Source organism: Podarcis vaucheri (genome assembly GCF_965113315.1).
Source record: "Podarcis vaucheri genome assembly, chromosome: 14".
Taxonomy (NCBI): domain Eukaryota; kingdom Metazoa; phylum Chordata; class Lepidosauria; order Squamata; family Lacertidae; genus Podarcis; species Podarcis vaucheri.
In genome coordinates, this window is record NC_138752.1 from 5,295,825 (window position 1) to 5,316,914 (window position 21,090).

At 46.3% G+C, this 21,090-nt stretch overlaps 1 protein-coding gene across 5 annotated transcripts in view; it reads left to right on the forward strand.

The window, feature by feature from the left end:
• TLN2 (talin 2) overlaps positions 1 to 21,090 on the forward strand; it is a 187,777-nt gene that overhangs the window by 105,711 nt on the left and 60,976 nt on the right. For 4 of the 5 annotated variants that reach the window (XM_082197996.1, XM_082197998.1, XM_082197994.1 and 1 more), the window contains exons 13-26: positions 1,124 to 1,304; positions 2,539 to 2,652; positions 3,589 to 3,697; positions 5,024 to 5,232; positions 7,086 to 7,184; positions 8,210 to 8,377; positions 9,499 to 9,791; positions 11,381 to 11,552; positions 11,807 to 11,935; positions 13,384 to 13,497; positions 16,435 to 16,548; positions 17,341 to 17,475; positions 18,339 to 18,467; positions 19,989 to 20,091. In XM_082197996.1, the coding sequence (XP_082054122.1) occupies positions 1,124 to 1,304; positions 2,539 to 2,652; positions 3,589 to 3,697; positions 5,024 to 5,232; positions 7,086 to 7,184; positions 8,210 to 8,377; positions 9,499 to 9,791; positions 11,381 to 11,552; positions 11,807 to 11,935; positions 13,384 to 13,497; positions 16,435 to 16,548; positions 17,341 to 17,475; positions 18,339 to 18,467; positions 19,989 to 20,091 (2,069 nt within the window). Of the gene's footprint in view, positions 1 to 1,123; positions 1,305 to 2,538; positions 2,653 to 3,588; positions 3,698 to 5,023; positions 5,233 to 7,085; positions 7,185 to 8,209; positions 8,378 to 9,498; positions 9,794 to 11,380; positions 11,553 to 11,806; positions 11,936 to 13,383; positions 13,498 to 16,434; positions 16,549 to 17,340; positions 17,476 to 18,338; positions 18,468 to 19,988; positions 20,092 to 21,090 lie in introns of all 5 variants that reach the window. The other variant, XM_082197997.1, reaches the window with a different exon arrangement.

The window sequence follows — 21,090 nt, forward strand, 5'->3', positions numbered from 1 at the left end:
CCTAAACGCGGCTGCCTTCAGGTGTCTTCTAAAAGTCAGATAGTTGTTTATTTCCTTGACATCTGACAGGAGGGCGTTCCACAGGAAGGGCACCACTGTTGAGAAGGCCCTCTGCCTGGTTCCCTGTAACCTCACTTCTCGCAGTGAGGGAACCACCAGAAGTCCCTCAGAGCTGGACCTCAGTGCCCAGGCTGGACAATGTTTACAACAATTTTGCATAAACCATACGATGAAAACCATATGAACAAGTTAAAATCAGAAATCAGCTAAGTGTTGTGGAAAGACATATTCCAAATTGTCTGCACAGGCCTGGCAGAACAGAAGAATTTTCAGCAGGCATTTAAAAGTTGGCACAGAAGGCACCTGCTGAATCTCTCTTGGCAGGGCATTCCACAAGGCTTGGCCCATGACACTGAAGGGTCAGTTTCTTGTTGTTGTCAGATGAGCCTTGCCGGTGACATTCCTGCAGATGATATTAGTGATCTGGCTGGGATATAAAGGTTTGGGTACCCTGGTACCCTGGACCTAAGTTGTTCAGGGCTTTGTAAATTAATGCAGGGACCTTGGTAGTAGATGGGCAGCCAGTGCAAGTGATTAAACAATGGGGTCACAGGCTCTCCACCAGATGCCCCCATCAGCAGTTTGGCCGCTGCTTCTGCACCAGCTGGAGCTTCCAAAGAAGCCCAGATCTTCATCATTGACTGGGGTGGGGATCTTCAGCCCCTGGGGTCAATGTGGCCCTCAAGGCATCTTGGTTGAGACCCTCAGGCTTCTCCCTAGGCCCTGCCCCTCCCTGGCCCTGCTGTCCATCCTTCTCAAGTGCTTTTGCTGGGCTGGAATGGAGATGCCTCTTGCTTGCTTGGAAGGAGGTGCGTATGTGTAGTATGTGTAGTACTTCTGGCTTTTGATTGCTGGAATGCAGTGTACCCAACCCAATCTGGCTGGAAACTCTTGGTTCAGCACCCCATTAAACCACAAAGCCTGACCTACTTCACAGGATTGTTGCAAGGAAAAAAGGGCAAGAGAACGATTTTTCTGCCTTGAGCTTCTTGGAGCAAGGTAAAAACAAACCGGGGGGAAATCCACAACTTTTTGCAGTCGCATCCCATGCTTTCCTTTGCAGATCGACAATCTTGCAGCAGCAGTTCAACCGAACGGGGAAAGTAGAGCATGGCTCTGTCGCTCTGCCAGCTGTCATGCGTTCAGGCTCCACGGGGCCAGAGACCTTCAACGTTGGCAGCATGCCTTCTCCGCAGCAGCAGGTGACCGTTGGCCAAATGCACAGAGGGCACATGCCTCCCTTGGTAAGCAACCCTTTGGTCTTTTCTTATCCTCCCACCAACACGTAACCTCTTCCTGGTTTTTACCTGGGGTTTTCACCCTTCTGAAAATGTTCTTTCAGAGCTTCAAGACACAAATTGGGGAGTGGGGGGCAGTGATGCCACAGGCAGAAGGGTGCTAGGAGCACAGAAAGCAGACTCATAACAGGCCAGGCCATCCATTGGTCCATCTGGCTGGCTCCATGGCTTGAGCTGTGCCTCAGTTGGGGATACTGGCTGTAGAATGTCCTGTAAAGGTCAACTGTGCTTTGGGTTAGTGGAGCAGAGGAGTTAAAACTCTGAATAGCCTGATGTTCCCACCCTATTACTTGCTTCTTACAAGGACACATCCCTGTCATGTCATGCTGCCAGCAGCTAAGGCGCTGAAGACAGAACTGTAAAGGAACAGACTTATAAGTTCACAGCTTCTTACTGCCACTGCCAGCCAAGGATCATTATTCCCGGCTGAGTGGTACATTGAAGCATCAGGATGTTTCCTCTGTTTAGTTTTCCCTCAGTAAAACCTTTTATTCACATGTCAATCAGCAATTTAAAGCATTTGCTGATGAACCTGGTGTGGTGTCCAGGACTCTGGGAGGATTCCGGTCACTTATCCCAGAAGAGATTCAAAGCCGAGTTTGTGTCCTTCGTCTGTGGACAATCATCAGGCTCATCCATCACAACAACCTTTGTACTGGAAGGTGGCAACCCACCTCAGCTTTCCCCAGATTTATTTAGAAAGAGGAAAAGGTCAAGCCAGCAGTGGGGAGCCTTGGACTCCTGTGCCAAACCTGCCCCCGGGTCACAACCCTCACCAGCCCTGCTTCTGCCTGAGTACGATGTGACTGTTTCTAACTGAGGCAGCTTTAGATGTGACCCAATGAATAGTGCTGGTGGTGACAGGCCGCTCCCACCCACCTGCCCACCCTGATGCAGATATTATCTCTTGCTCTAACAGTTGTTGACAGATTTAGTTGTGGTAGAATCCCCGGCGAAAATAACCTCACTTGACTCTTCCTCCTCGAACTGCCCAGCACGGATCCCTCAGAGCACGCTCGGCTGATCTTTGTTGCTCTTAATTATTTGACCTCATTATGTTTGCTGCGCGCTCCTCGTCTTGGGGGATGAGGTGTCTTTTTCTGAAAATCTCTCCCAAGAGCTCAGAGCTGCCTGTGAACTGCCCCTGACACCTTTCTCCCCCCACCTTCTTCCTCCCTAGACCTCTGCCCAGCAGGCCCTGATGGGAACCATCAACACCAGCATGCATGCGGTTCAGCAGGCCCAGGCCGACCTGACCGAAGTGGACAGCCTCCCGCCGTTAGGAAATGACATGGTAAGTCCGGGGCCAGTTAAGCAGAGCTGTTATGTACTGATGTTCTCACCCTGGGATTCAGGTGTGCAGGAGGGGAGGGGGGGCAACACGCACCTGCCATTCCCCTCTGTTGCAGATTGAAGTCTTTTCACATGGTAGGTGATGTGCCCCAAAAACTAACCTGCAGTGGAGGACGCCATCTCATCCCATTGCCGGTACTGAACGAGGAATCAGCTGCCAGGCCAACCTCATTCTGAACATGAAATTGAGGGGTGTCAGGGAGGGTCTCATCTTACCCTTTGCCTCAGACAGCAAAATGTCTTGGGCTGGTCAAGCAGAAACCTAATGGAGGTGGGCTGTGTGATAGTTTGCTGATTTCCCCATGTATCCAGATGCCTGCGCTGCATTTTGGCAGGCCTTTCAAGAAAATGTTCTTCCGCCGTTATGCAAAGCGGTGTTAAATCTGGCAATTCGCAGCATGCAGTTGGGTGCCCCTCCCTGTAGGAAACAACCAGATTCATCAATCTGTGAACGAGCCCTTTGTCAGCTCTTGTTACAGTCTCACTGGCGCTCAAGTCATAGGTCTGCTCCGCCCCGTTCTGTGTAGATTTTCTGACAGAATCCACACAAATGGTCCACACAGATCTTCCCATAAGATACACATTTTTCAATACTTTTCGTGGCACTTTTCTGTAAAATAAACATTTTTCCTGTAAAATACACACTGTTACTGTTTTGCATACCTTGAATCTGGAGAAACGCATCATCAGTTGTGTTTGATCTGTGAGCTAATTTGGACTACCAAATCCGGTCTGTACACTACAAAAGCAGACTGATCAGATTCCTACCCAATCCCTGCCTCTGACTTGATCCTACTCACTTCACTGTCTCACGGATGCTTCTTTCAGGTGGCTATGGCTATGCATGTTGAAGCTGACCTTTTCCGTTGCTTTCTAGGCTTCCAGAGTTTGGGTTCAGAACAAAGTGGATGAATCCAAACATGAAATACACTCTCAGGTTGATGCCATCACTGCAGGAACAGCTTCTGTTGTGAACCTTACAGCGGGTGAGTTGGCAGTCGCTGGTGTGCAGGTTCCTCTGCAGTGTCATGCTGGCTTATGGGTCATTCAAGAGCCTTCCCTTCTGCAGATGGCTGCAGACCTTCATGTGGGAGAAATGGAGGACTATGGGTGGATTCAGATGACAATGCTAAAACATCATTTGGAACTCTACAAACAAGCCTAAGGAACGTAGGACTAGTCAGACAACTAGTCCAGATTGCTCACTTGTTATTTACTCTGACTGGCAGCAGCTCTCCAGGGTCACAGGTAGAAAAGAATCTTTCTCATCGCAAATTTGGAGAAAGTGGAGAAGGAAATGTTTTTCTCCCTGTCTCGTAACACTAGACTGTGTGGTCATCCAATGAAGCTGAACATTGGACTTATAAAAATTATTTTCTTGATTTACAAAAATATGTATGTGCAGTGCCTCTTTTTCAGGTTGTAGAGTCTTTTCTACAAATCAGTTCCATTTGATGTGAAACATTAGTATTGTGTACAGTATAAGGTGGGGGAGGGGGTGGTAAAGCTTATATTCTTTTACTTAGTGTGTTCACAAGGTTTTTGTCTCAGTGTCACGTGGGTAAGTTCTCTTTCTATTCATTTATTATTTTCCCTTGGCAGTGAGAAAGGTGGGAGGGGGCTGGCCATAGTTGGTTGTCTTTAGTTGACCGCAGTGAGAGTTGTTAGCGTGTGGGGGGATTGTTGGGTCAGGTTAGCCATGTTGATTCATATGCTTTCAGTGGGTTCTTGTTGTTGGGCTGTTTGTGTAATAAAGGGGAGCTGGTTTGTTTTGTTTTCTTCTTGTTTTTATTATGTACTTTCTGGTTTTATTCTGTGATTCTATGCTGTGCCACCACCCTGAGATCTTTGGATGAAGAGTGGTATACAAATATAGTAATAATAAAGTGTCAGTGCAGTAGCACCAAAACCTTAGTGCAGAGATGGAGACCCAAAGGCCATTCAGAAGTTGTTGGGACTACAGCTTTCATCAGCCTCGGCCAGCAGGATCAGTGGGGAGGGACAATGGGAGTTTTAGTACCACAAGGCACCAGGTTGAGTAAGGCTTCTATATAAAATATAGGCTAGGGACACAGAACCTGTGGACCTCCAAGTGTTTGTTGGAGTCCAACACCCATCAGCCCCAGCCAGTGTGTTCAGCTATCAGGAATGATGGGAGTTGTAGTCCAACAACATTTGGAAGGCAGCAAGTTCCCAAGCCGTGACTTAGTAAACAAAAGAAAAGAAAACATTGTTAACTGCTGGTCTCTGTGTTGACTTTAGGGGCTATTCATTTACTGACCCATCCGTGGCTGATCCTTCCTGTTTGGCAGGTGACCCAGTTGACACGGACTACACTGCTGTGGGGTGTGCGATCACCACCATCTCTTCAAACCTCACTGAGATGTCCAAAGGAGTCAAGCTTCTTGCTGCGCTAATGGATGATGATGTTGGAAGTGGGGAGGACCTATTGAAAGCCGCCCGCACCCTTGCAGGAGCTGTGTCGGACTTGCTGAAGGCTGTGGAGCCAACGTCAGGAGAGGTGAAGTCAAAGAACTGACTCATAAGCACAGAGTTCTGACACTAGATACTGGGGGAAGAATATGTTGAAATCTGTGAAAAATTGCGCAGTTGCATTTTTTTAAGGGTACTTCCCAATGGCAAGATTATGTAAAAAGGTAAGGGGACCCCTGACCATTAGGTCATGTAGCTCCTTATTAAATGGCTGGGTATAGCAGAGTTAGTCAATGCGGTGTGCTTCTTGTCAAGTGTCCCCAGCCTGGTGCCCTCTAATCGTCATTGGACCTCAGCTTGCATCACCTTCCCTCACCATTGCCCATGCTGGCTGGAGCTGATGGCAATTGTAGTCCAACTGGAAACCAAAGGAGGGCAGAGAGCTCTTGTGCTCAGGTCTTGCTCACTGGTTTCCCACAGGCAACTGGTTGGCCACTGTGAAAGCAGGATGCTGGAATGGATGGACCATTGGCCTGATCCTGCAGGCTCTTCTTGGGTTCTTATTTTCCACATTGACTACCCCTGGGGTAGATAGGGTTTTGGCCCTGACTAGTGGTTTGAATCTTCCTGCCTTCTCCTTAGCCCATCCCCTTAGAATGGTTTTCCTTGGATTTTCATCTTCCTAGGTCTTGTCTTGAAACCAATAATCTGTGCTGCTGTGTTCTGTGTGCGCCTTTCTCTTTCTCTCAATCCCCCAAATGACTTACCAGCTGTTAACACACATTCTGCCTCTCCCATGGAGCTCTCCAGAATTTCACCAACTGGGGCATGCTCAGAATTTGCTCATGCTCTCACTTCAGCACAGGGGTCCACACATGCAACCCAGCAAGGCTTCTGTTAAGCTACAGATGGCCTGAGCTGTGTTTTCCCTGCTGGAATTCAAATCCTGAGTCCTGTATGTGTATCACGATTTCATACAGGTGATGCTCACATTGATAACTCCTTTCCCAAAATTTTGCTTCATGTTTGCTGTTCTGAAAGATGTAAGGCTGATAGTCAAAACAGGAAGTGCCATATTAAGGTAGTATTATTATTGGCCAACCAGATGCCTGTGGGACACTCACAAGCAGGGTCTGAGCACAGAAGTCATTCTCCCCTCCTGTGGGTTCCAGCAGCTGGCATTCAGAAGCATCGTTGTCTCCAACAGTGGAGGCAGAGGCACCAATAGCCTTCTCCTCCATGAATTTGCCTTTTAGGCCAACCAAGACTTCACAAATAGCGTGCAAGCTTTGGAGTGCTCTGCAAGAGTTCTGGGAAGAGTTACTGAGAACCAGAAAGCTTACACATTATTTTGTGACATTTTGGTTCACCTAATAAAGGCACTGCAGGGATAAGGAGTTTGGAATAAGTACTAAGTACCTACCTCTACACAATGATAGTTTTCTCTTGCTTTCCTGAAAATTGATAATGTCTCGCACTTATGGCAGTGAAGTCTCTGGTGCTGACTGGCTAAAGTCATGTTCAGTTGTGCAAAGAACCATACAGTTTTGCAGTCTGGTTTCTATGAGGGAAGGGGAAGCCGTCCGTTCATTTGAGATTAAAACCTTGCACATTTGTAGGCTGAAGACCTAAGAAGTGATGTAGGGGCATTAATGGGACAAGGAAGCTCAGAGGAAAAGAGTCTGAAGAAAAGGTGTAAAGTTAATAATAGACTGCGAATGGGTAGATGAAGACTGAGACTTGAAGAAAGAATTTCCTGGCTGATGATGATGCCTTGTGTATTTAGGCTATAGTTGGATCAGCTCATTTTGGATAAGAGGCCTGCTCTGTGTAGCAACATGCTCTGTCAATGTTCTGGAAAACAAGTGATCTGAGAACCTCACCTCCTTATATTAGCCTAGTAGCTTAACTTCATAATCTCTTTCTCTTCCCCCTAACTAGCCTCGCCAGACGGTCTTGACAGCAGCCGGGAGCATCGGGCAAGCCAGCGGCGAGCTTCTCAGACAGATCGGAGAAAATGAAACCGATGAACGATTCCAGGTGAGAGCATCTCCTGTGCTGTTCCTTTTCCACCTTGGATCTGAGTAGAACATTGCTGTGAGCGTGTATAATTCAGAGCCACACCTCCCGTGAATAAGTTTTCAATTGGTTACTCCTGTGAATTTTAGCTGATTATTCCGTTACTCTGTTGATTTCAATTTGCACATGGGCAAAATTTGTGTATGGGTAAAGCAATATTTCTGAAGCAAGAAGCATTTTCATTTGCTTTTGTCTCTAGATGTTATACCAACACTAGGCAGTTAGGAGATTGGTCCAGGAGGTTTCGCTCCTGTTTATGACTGAGAATACCTCCTTTAAGATGGTGCATTTCAGGTTCGGACTTTTCAAGCAGTTCTGCTTTATATTTATCAGCTGCCCTATTAATCAGGAATGCCATTTTTAGTCAATTAAAACTGGTTAATGTAACCAATTAATCAATTAAATATTGTGGCCCCCATATAAATGTTTTCAGTACCATAAGTACATTTTCTGTTCTTACCTTTAGCTATATATTATTATCATCATCATCATCACCACCATTATTCCTAACTTCTGTCATTATTATTTTAAAAAGAGTGTTTTGGTGTTTAGCTTTCAGAACAGGAGAAGGGCTGTAGCTCAGTGGTTGTGCATCTGCTTTGAATGCAGAAGGTTTCAGGTTCAATCCCCGGCATCTCCAGATAGGCCTGTGAAAAGTCTCCTGCCTGAACTCCTAAAGAGCCACTGCCAGTCAGTGTAGACAGTTTGGAGCTCGACTGACCAATGGAACTCAGGGTGACTATATGTCCTCTTTTTTCAAGACACCCCCCCCCCTTTTTCATGGCTAGAGTCATCATAGCGATCCATAGTTAAAAGCAGAAGTCAGCAAATGTGTCCTATTTTATGTTCTTCAAAATCTGGCAACCCTTTCTTTGGTTCCTGTGTTATCATTGGCATACGCTTTGTGATGATAAAATGATGTGTTTATGTCGGAGATAAAACTGAACTAAGCATGAATCTCTTCCTTGACCCTCTGCCTTTTCCAGGATGTGTTGATGAGTCTTGCCAAAGCAGTCGCCAATGCTGCCGCCATGTTGGTGCTGAAGGCCAAGAATGTGGCCCAAGTGGCCGAAGACGCGGTTCTGCAGAACAGGGTGATCGCTGCTGCCACGCAGTGTGCCCTCTCCACTTCTCAACTGGTGGCCTGTGCGAAGGTGCGACTCTGGTGCCGGTGGGAGGTTGGAACCCTTGCAGAATAGTCCGTCAGTAGCTCCTCATAGACAGGAGTTCGGCACAAGGCAGAAAGAGACCCAGAGAAGTCGATAAAAAAGGCCCCAGGAGCTGTGATAACTGCATTGCAGAGGGTTGGACTAGATGACCCTCAGGATCCCTTCCACCTCTGTTGTTCTATGATCCATGAACACATCTGGGGTTGTGCTTTTTTATTTAAAATATGAGCATCACCGGAGAGTGCAAACTGTTTTCTCAATGGATGCTGACAATATCTAGCACAGCCTTCAACATTCTGATACCGTCCTAATGTGGATTGTAGCCATTGGACCTGCTGAATGACTGATGGGAGATGCAGTCCAGCAACATCTGGAGGCCCCCATTGGCTCCCTCTGGGTTGGGCTGCAAGACAGCAGTGGGCCCAAGACCTCCCACCGCCCCCTGTGTATCCTGTGTAGCAGGGTTTTATCCTGTTGATCCCACCCCTCAAATGGAGTGGCTTACAAAAAAACAGACACACAGGCCTTTTCTGCCATGGCTCCCCGTTTGTGGAATGCTCTCCCCAGGGACGTTCATCTGGTGCCTTTATTTAATAATAATAATAATAATAATAATAATAATAATAATAATAATAATAATAATATAATAAATTTATTATTTATACCCTGCCCATCTGGCTGGGCTTCCCCGGCCACTCTGGGCGGCTTCCAAAAGAATATTAAAATACTATAATACATCAAAAGTTTCCCGAAACAGGGCTGCCTTCAGATGTCTTCTAAAAGCCTGGTATTTTGAGGCGCCAGACAAAAACGTTCCTCTTCGACCAGGCCTTGGGCTGATCAGTATTCTGCTCTACAGCCTTTTGTGGGAGTTATTGTTTCTACTTATTTGTGCTTTTATCTTGTATTCTTATCTTGTGAACCACCCTGAGATCTGTTGATGAAGGGCGGGATATAAATCTGATAAATAAAATTCACTGGGTGTCCTTGGGACATTCAGTCCCTCTCTCGGCCTAAATTCCCACACAGAGTTGTCGTCAAGACTAAGTGAGGGCGGGGCGGCCAGCTCTCCTGTGTCCAACATGGTGGCTGTGCTTCCGTTGCAGGTCGTGAGCCCTACCATCAGCTCCCCTGTGTGTCAGGAGCAGCTGATAGAGGCCGGGAAGCTGGTGGACCGTTCTGTGGAGAACTGTGTCCGAGCCTGCCAGGCGGCCACAGACGACTCTGAGCTGCTCAAGCAGGTCAGCGCAGCCGCCAGCGTGGTGAGCCAGGCCTTGAACGATCTCCTGCAGCACGTCCGCCAGTTCGCCAGCCGGGGGGAGCCTATTGGGCGCTACGACCAGGCCACCGACACCATCATGTGTGTCACCGAGAGCATCTTCAGTTCCATGGGGGACGCTGGTAAGCTGCTTGAATGCGGCAGGTCAGCCTTGATTGGGGCCAAAGGGGTGGGGGGGTTAGTTTTCGTATTGCCCTTGACCCCCCTCGCAAGGTTGTTGTACGGATTATATTCAGTGCTCTCTAAGTACCTGGCATTGTTATTGTTTCCAATATTTGTAGATTGCCATTCACCATTATAGATCAGTAATAAAATGATGCCTCGGTCAAATAGTGTGGTGTTTAAAACAATAAAAGGCCACAGGTAAGAACGTGAAGTTGACCTAGTACAACTTACTTAAAATGCCTTCTAGAATACAGTGGTACCTCGGGTTACATACGCTTCAGGTTACAGACTCTGCTAACCCAGAAATAGTGCTTCAGGTTAAGAACTTTGCTCCAGGATGAGAACAGAAATTGTGTGGCGGCAGCGGGAGGCCCCATTAGCTAAAGTGGTGCTTCAGGTTAAGAACAATTTCAGGTTAAGAAAGGACCTATTGTATGCACACAATGATAAATACTATATATACAACACTAAATGAGTGTAAAGTCAGGAGCAATGTTTGTTACGGTACATTCAGGAACATTATTTATTTGGAAATGCTACATCCCTGTCCTTCGGGAAATAGATACATTCTCAAAGAACTTACGAAGATCCGACTGTGCTTTCCACAGTGGCCCACCAGGTGCCATTATGGGGAGCCCCCAGTGGGACCCGAACAAAAGAACAGGGCCTCTCCCCACTTGTGATTCCTCCCAGCAAGTGATATTTGGAGGCGATACCTGGAAGTAGTACAAAACCACTTGCCACCAATAGCTTCAAGAATTTGTCTGGTCCTCTTTTAAAGCTATTTCTGCACAGCCCATGTGAAGGAGCACCTCCTTTCATCCTCCTTAAATCTTCCAGCATTTGGCTTCCTTGGGTGGTCCCAGCTGGGTTCAAGAGAGGGAGAAAATATAGCATGTCTAGAATGGTGAAAGATTGAGTAACGGTCAGATATTTGTTAATATGAAAATCAAAACTTTGCACAATCTAAACAGAAATGAAATGATCCTGTCATGGCAAGTTGATTTGATGGGAGGTTTATGAGCTCTTGGGAGGTTCTTGTGAAGAGCCACACCATCAGATGGGGATGCCTCCAGGTGGTGCTGCCACAGCCTGTGGAGGTAGGGCCTTTTCTGTGGTGGCCCACCTTTTCCCTGGGATTGTTTCCCCTCAGAGCACAGTCTGGCCCTGCCTGGGTGACATCTTGGCACACTCTTGCATTCCCATGCCTTTGGTGGGGTTTCATTTATGTAGGTGCTTCTAATTCACTTCTCTCTGCCTAAGTTATTAGATGTGTTTTCATCTTATCATGGCAACACTTTGTGTTTGCACCTATAGATGTATCTTTGTACCTTGTAATGTAAAGACAGTTGTGAGGCGGGGCTACAAAAATGTTTCCATAAACAAATAGATGTGACTAAAACAACCTGTGGTGTTTTTGAAATGTGTTCCAAACATCCCATCACGATGGTCACAAGAGTTGGTCAGGAAGGACAGGGATGTGTCTGAACTGAACACTGAGGGATAAAGGAGAGATAAAAAGCAGATTTTTAACTCAATACTGTTGTAGGTGAAATGGTACGGCAGGCCAGGGTCCTCGCTCAAGCAACTTCGGATCTCGTGAACGCCATGAGGTCGGATGCTGAGGCAGAGATAGACATGGAAAACTCCAAGAAACTTCTGGCAGCTGCGAAACTTCTGGCTGACTCAACAGCCCGGATGGTTGAAGCTGCAAAGGTACTCAGCACAATTTGCCAGGTTGAAGGGGAATTATGGATTGATGAATTAGAGGGATGGCTGGATTAGATAGATAGATACATTTAGATGACATTTGCATACAGCATCTAAGTAGAAATCCCTGCAAAACATTGACGTTTGAAGTAGAGCATCAGGAGTGTTCCTTTTCAATACTGTAAGCGGCAGTGCTTCAATCTCTCTCTCTCTCTTTCTCCTATTTCCTCTGTGTATGTGCATGTGATCAATTCTGCCAGGGAGCTGCAGCAAACCCAGACAATGAGGACCAGCAGCAGAGGCTTCGCGAAGCAGCTGAAGGTCTGCGAGTGGCCACCAATGCAGCCGCTCAGAATGCCATCAAGAAGAAAATCGTCAACAGATTAGAGGTCAGAACACAGCCTGGGAACCTCTTCTTGTTTACCTTTTCCAATCAGGCATATCACAAATTTCACCAGCCTGGAGGCCTCCAGATGTGTTTGATTACAACTGCAGACTGTGGGGCTGATGAGGCCCCCACCCTTTCCCGCTTGACCTGTGGAGCTGTTTTGACCATAGCACTCCTCCCCATCCACCCCTTGATGTCAGGCACATGACAGGTAAAGCCACAGCTACAAACAGCTTTGAATTCAAGCAGCAGCTGCAAAGGAGCCCACCTTTATATCCATGGCTTTGCCTTGAATTTGGCACCTTAGCCTGCAGTGCTACTTTCAGCCACACTAGATGCCCTCTGTCACTCCTGCATGTGTCCAGTCCCTGTTCAAAGTTGTGTGGTATGGAAAGGTACAGTGGTGCCTCCCAAGACGAAAAGAATCCGTTCTGTGATTCTCTTCGTCTAGCAGTTTTTTCGTCTTGCGAAGCAAGCCCATTGAAGGATTAGCGCTATTAGCGGCTTTTAGCGGCTTATCTGCTGATCGGATCAGCTGATAAGCGGCTTAGCGGCTTAGAAAAGGGGGGGAGGGGGAAAAACCAGCAGGAACTCGCAAGACATTGTCGTCTTGCGAAGCAAGCCCATAGGAAATTCGTTTTGCGAAGCACCTCCAAAACGGAAAACTCTTTTGTCTAGCGAGGTTTCCGTCTTGCGAGGCATTCGTCTTGCGGGGCACCACTGTACCAAATTCAAACAGCACCAAAGGTAAAGTTGCAACTACAAAGGAGCAATCGCAACCACCGTCTGAAGTGTTCCTTTGCAGCCATGCATTTACATTTACTGTACCTGTCATGTGGCATCAGGTGATTGACAGGTGAGGGGCTGGCCACTTTCAGATCTGGCTCTGACCAAATGTGGTTGCCCACCTGTGAACTACAAATCACATGAGCTTCAGCCGTGATGGGCTGAAGGGGCACCATGTTGGCGAAGGTGTGCTCCAACGTAGCCTGGAGGGCAGAGAAAAAAGCATTTTGTTTTCCTGCCCAGCTGACAAAATCACCTTCTCTTATACACTGCAAGACTTTTATGCAGGTGTAGACAGACTTCAGGCTAATGGGATCTACTTTGTTCCTTAGTATAACCCCTGAATCCACCATAGGCAGCCAGGTGCAAAACAGCTGCAAAGGGGAGCTGATATATACTTATAATTAAGGGAAGGTGACTTCAAGCAAATGGTCAGCCCAGCATTTATTTATTTTCAATAACAGACTCCCTGTCCTTTTGCACACATATAAATGCCTCCAGGGCTTTCTTCATTTTGACAAATAAATATAAGTATGCATATATGTTGCAAGACAGAAACTTACAGGTGTGTTTATAGAAACTGGTCTGCAGCAAATCACACAGATTTTCCCATTGCTCTCAGTCTCTCTTACCCTCTGCTTAATTGCATTTCCTTTTTTCCAGGTTGCTGCTAAGCAAGCAGCAGCAGCTGCCACTCAGACCATTGCAGCCTCACAGAACGCAGCCATTTCAAATAAGAACACAGCAGCCCACCAGCATCTTGTCCAGAGCTGTAAGGTAGGCCGGCTTGAGATGGCAAAATACTCTCAAGCACCACTTTCCTCCTCCCCAACCAGAATGACCAGCACTCATCGATGGTGGGAGTTGGAGTTCAGGAACATTTTTTTAAAGGGCCACAGTTTCCCCATCCCTGGTCGAAGGAAATCAGGGCAAGAGGGAGCTGCCTAGGCCAGTCTTCCCCCAACCTGGTGTCCTCTCAGTGTTTTGGACTGCAACTCCTATCAGCCCTGGCCAGTGCAGGTTGGAAAAAGCTGGCTTAAGCTGGACTAGGAGAGACATCTGCACAACTTTGGTTCTTGATTCACAACTGAGCATGGACACTGTTTTTTCCCTTTGCTACTCAGTAACCACAACCTCACACCATTGTTTGTACCATGTGTAAATTTATGCACACCTAATAGGTGAATCCAGTTAATCCGCCAAGGTTTCTTTAACTGGGTGAGTAGCCCTTTTTCTAAGTTTTCTCATCCATTGTCCAACCTTGAAGCATGACAGACAATTCCATGGATTTCTGCATGCAACAGAAGTGGCAACAAGTCTCATCTTCAGGGCCACAAGAATACCCTCTGCTCACACTGGAGAGAAGTTGGCTTCTAGCCTAGACAATCAGAGGCAGCCTGAGGCTAGCTGTTGGCTGCAGTTGATTCTGCACTGGCAGCCACCACCTTTATCTCCGCTGCTTGGAGGTGAATTGCAAGATGTCTGGTAGCTTTATAAGGAGGCGGGAAGCAGGTCTGCTGGCTATTATTAGCTGTAGCTCTGTGGAATCCCCATGCTATATCTCTGGGGGTAATGAAAGGCCATTTGCTTCTGGGTGTCCGCTGTTGGAGACAGAAAGGTGGACTAAGCAAACTATTGTTATTGTTATCATTATCATCATCATTATTATTATTTCAAATGTTTCTTATCTGTTCTTCATCAAAAGTTTCCAGGGCAGCACACCAAAGTGCAGATAAAATGATTCACACCCAATTTACTGGGTGACTACTGTAGTCCATGTGTTGGTAGCCTTGAGGTTAGATTACTCTATGTGGGGTGGTCCTTGGTCCTGGTTTGGAAGTTCCAGCTGGTACTGAATGTGGCAGCCAGATGGGAGCTTCTCGGCCTTTTGGCCAAGATCAAGTGGGTTATGGGAGCTTCTGGCAGAGAACATGTGACATCATTGTTAAAACAGCTGCACTGACAGATCATCTACTGCTGAGCCATGTTCAAGTTTCTTGTATTAATTTACAAAGCTCTAAACAACTTGGGTCCAGGGTACTTTGAGGGCCACCTGAACCCTTCTATCCCAGTTTGATGACTGAGATCATTTGTAGAAGCATCACTGGTCATTTCCCAAGTTGGTGAGGCTAATCTGACAAGGAATTGAGCCATTAGTGTCATCTGCCCAGTCCTGTGGAATGCTCTGCCACTAGAGATTTGACAGGCGCCTTCTGTGCCAACTTTTAAACATCTAATGAAAATGTTTCTATGCCGCCAGGCCTATGCAGGCAATGAAGAATACATCCTTCCACAATGGTTAATCAACTTATGTCTTAACTTTCTAATGGTTTTCATTGTATGGTTTCATGTTTAAATGCTGTATGTCATAAAATATGTCATAAAAATGCATCAGTGTAAAACCAACAAGCAAACATAAAGATATGAGCTAAGCTTAAAATCAGAAAATGAAAGAGCAGTGGAAGGCATAAACACATCTCATAAAATGTCACAGTACCCAAGGGAGTCTTTACCTAGTGCTGAAAGGACTGCACCAGGTGTGTCTCTTTAAGGAGGGTTCTCCCCTCCCCCCCAAAAAAATCAGGGTTCTGCTGCTGAAAAGGCGTGTGCCATCAAGGCTGGTCTTGTGATATGGGAAATCCCATCAGCGCTCTCCCTCTCTCTCTCTCTCTCTCTCTCTCTCTCTCTCTCCCTCCCGCCCCCCAATGATCATTGCATGTGGTTTTCTTAAACTTCTTTTTTCAAGGAGTTACAGTATGGAAATTATGAGATGCTGTTGATCATTGTGCATAAGAGATTTGGTTTTTGTACTGCCAGAGGTCTGTCTTCGTTCCAAACAAATAGCTCATGGCGGAATTGAGGCAAAGTAGGAGAACGCGAAACATGCTGGATGCATATTTATAATCCCAGGGCTTAATGCTCTGACAGCACAGGACAGCTCTGCATTTATCTCAGATCCCTGGGTGGTACGATAGCACTGCTGTATCCAAACAAATCTGTGAAATGAGCTCATAGTGCACTCCAAGGGTAGCATTTTTTCCTTTTCTGGCGATGGTTGCCTGGGCAATTAAAGAAAATCCTGAGGCCAGAACTGATCATTGCAGAGGTGCAGAAAGAAGGCCACATGTTGTGCTGGCAATGTGCCACATCTTTGCCCAATCCATCTTACACAAACACAGCAGTCAGGACTGTACACACAAAGCCCCAGTCTCAAAACTGCTGATAGCTCGTCCTTAGCAAATCGGTCCCAGTGCAGCTTTTTTGAGGGGGCTGTTGAGCATCCAGTCGGAGTAAATAAGCTGGGGAAGGCATAATGTGTAACAGATGTACCTGTGCACATCGTTCTCTATTCAGTGGTGCATGCATATGCCCTCACTGGACTGGACCATTATAGGCAGAGTTTTGACTTATTTGCAGAAGAGTTGCCCTGGAGCTTTTGGAGCAAAATTAAGAGGACACTGACTGGTAGTAAAAAGAAAAAAACCCAATTTGTTCTAAAGCTGCTGCTTCTGAGTATGCAATTCTATTTTAATTTTGTTTATTTGTTTCAATTTTGTTGATTATGTTTTAAAGCAACAATTTATTTTTTTTCTACTGGTGAATTTTATGGTAGAATCTTAAATAACTATTTGGAACTTCCTTGCAGCAAATGTGTGTGTAGCTGGGGATCCTGTTGAATCCTGAACATTTCTTCCCTCTTTCTGTTCCCTGCAGAATGTTGCAGATCACATTCCACAGCTTGTCCAGGGAGTGCGCGGAAGCCAGGCCCAGGCAGAGGACTTGAGTGCTCAACTTGCACTGATAAACTCCAGCCAAATCTTCCTCCAGGTACAGTCAACAAGAGCACAGAACGCTAACCCCAGCTTGAGTATACTAGCTACCAATTCATTTCTGGGCCCAATTCGAAGTATTGGTTTGACTTGTGAAGCCTTACGCAGCTCAGGTACCCAGAACACCTCTCCCCACGTGAATCTACCCAGACCCAACATTCTTCATCTGAAGCCCTCCTCCGTGTACCCTTTCTGAGGATGGCGCAGAAGATGTCAACACAAGAGCGGGCCTTCTTACTGGTGGCTCCCAGCTTATGGAGTGCTCTCCCTAGGGAGGCTTGCCTGGCACCATCACTCCCTGTTTTTAGGTGCCAGGAAAAACATTTATATTTTCTCAGACCTTTGGCTCTTAATCTTCTGCTTACCTTCTAGTGGGGTGGGTGTAGCCGGATCTGACACAGGGTGTTAGATGGTTTTATGTTCATTTTTGTATGGTGCTTTGAGGAATTTTTGTGGGGGGAGGGAGGTGGACTAAAAATTTATTGTTAGTAGTAGTAGTATAGAAACCAAGAAAATATACTTTCATTCAGAAACAGTTTTTCATTTTGAAACAGTAATTTAATTCACAGAGGTTGCAATCCTATACCTGCTTACCTGGAAATAAACCCACTGTGTTCAGTTGGATTGAGGGTGGGCAAATAGGATTGCACTTTTAGGCTTTTTAAATCAGGTGCCAGATCTAATCTGGATTCTTTGAAATGTTTGTCTCCCTGGTGATGTTGCATGCATAAGCTCCGTGGACAAATGGCCAATAGGTACTCTGCCTTCTCTTCTGTCATTCTCTAAATAGCCGGGGAGCAAAATGGTGGCCTCTGCTAAAGCAGCCGTGCCTACAGTGGCAGACCAGGCTGCGGCGATGCAGTTGAGCCAGTGTGCCAAGAATCTTGCCACCAGCCTTGCCGAGCTAAGGACTGCCTCCCAAAAGGTATGTAGCCATCCCAACTCTTGAGTAAAGCATTTATAGACGGGATGGGGCACCTGTAGCCCTCCAGATGATGCCTTGACCCCACCTCCCATCATTCCCAGCCATCATTCAGTAATCAAGATGGCGGGAGTTTCGTAACAACAGGTTCCCCATCCATGTGACTCTTAATTCTCAAAGTAACTCTTACCTTTGTATCATAGGGTACATCTCAGCCACACAAATGTTTTATCTACAGACATAAACACACTCTCCATCCAGGCAAGCATTATCCCAGTTCATGGACACATTCCAGCCAGGCTTTAGATTATTAGTCTTGTGCTGAAACGTCTTGAATGTGCCTCTTTTCCATTGCTCACTCTTCATGTATTCAACAACTCATGGATTGTAGCTGAACACCAGAACTGGCTCCATTGAAGCAGATAAAACTGAAGAAGTGTCTAGCTCATGGGTAGTCAAACTAAGGCCTGGGGGCCAGATCTGGCCCAATAGCCTTCTAAATCCAGCCCGCAGATGGTCCGGGAATCAGCGTGTTTTTACATGAGTAGAATGTGTGCTTTTATTGAAAATGCATCTTTGGGTTATTTGTGGGGCATAGGAATTAGTTCATTCCCCCCAAAAAAATATAGTCTGCCCCCCACAAAGTCTGAGGGACAGTGGACTGGCCCCCTGCTGAAAAAGTTTGCTGACCCCTGGTCTAGCTGAAGCATTTGATCTGTGATGCCTTCTTTCCAACATGTGTCTGTTTTAATGTGGCAACTCTTGAATGCCACCTGTGGACAGGGTGAGTATGACTGTTAGTCAGAATGGTTGGAGAGCAGCTTTGATAATAAGCCTGTTTTCCGCTTCATCTTTCTCCTGCCTAGGCGCATGAAGCCTGTGGACCCATGGAAATCGACTCTGCTTTAAACACTGTTCAAACACTCAAAAATGAGCTTCAGGATGCAAAGATGGCAGCCATTGACGGACAGTTGAAACCACTTCCAGGAGAAACGGTAAACAGGACAGCATTTATCGTTTGTTGAATTTGTAAACCACCCTCATCTGAAGTTCTCAGGGCAGTTCACGGCATAAAAATACAAAATAAAAACACAAAAAATAATAAAAGCAAGAACAAGAGCAAAAAGTAAAGAAAATAACCCCTTCCAAGCACACAAACATATATTTTATTTAAAGGGGGTGCTAGATGGTTGAACAATTTCAAGTGCGCTTGAAACAGAATAAACAAAACAAACGAGTAGCCGTAGGACAAAACGGTCTTCATTTTCCTCATTTTTTATGGGCAGCCTTTCCTGAGTCAGATTGCTAATATGTTGTGACTTGTGACTTCTGCCGCCTCCTGTGTCCCAAGTGGCTTCAGTGACACGGAGTGGTTATTTATTAAATTTCATTACCATTCTTCAACCAAGGATAACAGGGCAGTTTACAGTTTATCACAGGGCAGTTTACAATATCAAAACCACAAAAATACGGTACATAAAATATTTCCATCTACAGCCATTCCTAGACCGGACCAGGCCACTGTTATGCTCGGTATTCTCACGACTGGATTTCTGCAGTGTGCTTTGCATGGGGCTGCCCTTGAAGGTGTAGCTAGTGCAGAATCCTCACAATTGGATTACAGTTTGGGCCTTGCCCCTGGGGACCATCCAGAACCTACATCTGATGCAGACTTCTGCAGCCTGTCTACTGTATGATGCTCCTCGGTGGAGTCACAGTACACTTTCGGGAAATACACTATCTGCCTAAATGCCACGGGGCCTGGTTTAAGGTTTTGACTTTAGTGCATAAAGACCTGAGCTGCTTAGGGCCCAAATACTGGAGTGTGCCTTCCCCAGTGTGTCCCAACTGGAGCCCTGGTGGTGGTACCACTGACAGGCATTGTCCATTTGGCAGTGATACAGAGCAGGGCCTTCCTTTAGTGACTCCTAAATAATAGAACTCCCCTCCATTGGAGATATGATTACCACCTCCCCCTAGAGAAGCAGGAGGATGAGAAATAAATAAATAAATAACCAATCACCTAGAATGGCCCACTCTGCCAGGTAGTACATCTCCAAAGTCTCAGACAGAGATCTTTGCATGCAGAGTTGCCATTCACACCATTGGTCCATCTATGCTTCCTTCAAGCAACAGCCCTTTGCTGAGCCCATCCATTTACTGAGGTTGTAATCTAGATGGCTCCCACCTTTGCAGGTTCCACGGGTGCCTACAAGTGATGGGGCTTTCTCGGCATGGAGCTTGAGCGGTGGAATAGTTTCCCTAGATCCATTTCTGTATTCCTTTTGGCTCCAGGTGAAAACTATTTTATTTGAAAGAGCTAATAGCCAGGATAACTTGAAAACTGAATTGTATCCCATAGTGTGGGCACTACTCCTAGAAAGCACTGCTGTGTGCAAGACTTCTGTGGTCAGTGACTGCAATGTTCCATGGGCTGAGGGACAGGAATGTGTGTGTGTTGTGGTGGGTTGTGATGTTACCTTTGCTTAATGTTCGCATCGCTTTTTTGCATTCAGCTTGAAAAATGTGCTCAGGACCTGGGAAGCACCTCCAAAGCAGTCGGTTCTTCAATGGCCCAACTGCTGACTTGTGCAGCACAAGGCAATGAACACTATACAGGTGGGCCTCCAATTGCAAAGCTTGGCAGAAGAAAACACACATTATTTATATCAGCAGCTCATTGACTATGGCAAATGTACTGGTGTTACTGTACAAGACAGTTTCTAAATTTTTTTCTTGCTTTGGGGGGCCCTTGTGGGGATGAAGAGTGTCATAGCAGTGTTTGTATAAATAAATAGCAGTATTATAAGAACATAAGAAGTGCCTACTGGATCAGACCAATGGCCCATCTAGTCCAGCGTCCTGTTCTCACAGTGGTCAACCAGATGCCTGTGGGAAACCCACAAGCAGGATTTGACCACAAGAGCCCTCTCCTCTCTTGGGGTGTCTCTCAACTGGCATTCAAAAGCACTGCTGCCTCCAGCCATGGAAGCAGAGCAGAGCCACAATGGCCAGTAGCGATCAATATCCTTCTCCATGAATTTGTCCAGTCTTCTTTTAAAGCCATCCCTAATAATCCCTAAAGTTCCCTAATAATATTTTATAGCACTACCCAGCAAAGCACACCCTGCACATTATCTCCAGGAGGAGAACTGACTGCCCAGCTGTTCTCATCTGTTTGCTCTTCTGATGGTTCTTCTGGTGATCTGGGGCTGTAGGCAGCTCATGTGCTCCCTCAGTTACTTTTCTGCTCTGAATGTAGCCTCATCTCTGATTGACTGTGTTGATCTACATCAGAGATAGCCGGGATAGTGTCCTCTGGATGTCGCTGGGCTACAACTCCCATCAGCACCAGCAAGGATGGTGGGGTTTGTAATCCAAAAACATCTGGAGGAAACCACATTTGGCTACCTCAGCAACAAGTCCAGCTCCTGACTTCGGTTAGCTAACTATCCTCTTTTTGAAACCCTTCATTTGAATTACTGGGAACAAGTTTCTGGCAGGGGGGGGGGGAATATGCATTCTCAGGAAGACTCGTGTGTGGTTCCAATGTGACATGAATATCCATGTACCTTGCTCCCTTGAAGGACGCTAGTTGTGTCTCTGTATCAAGAAATG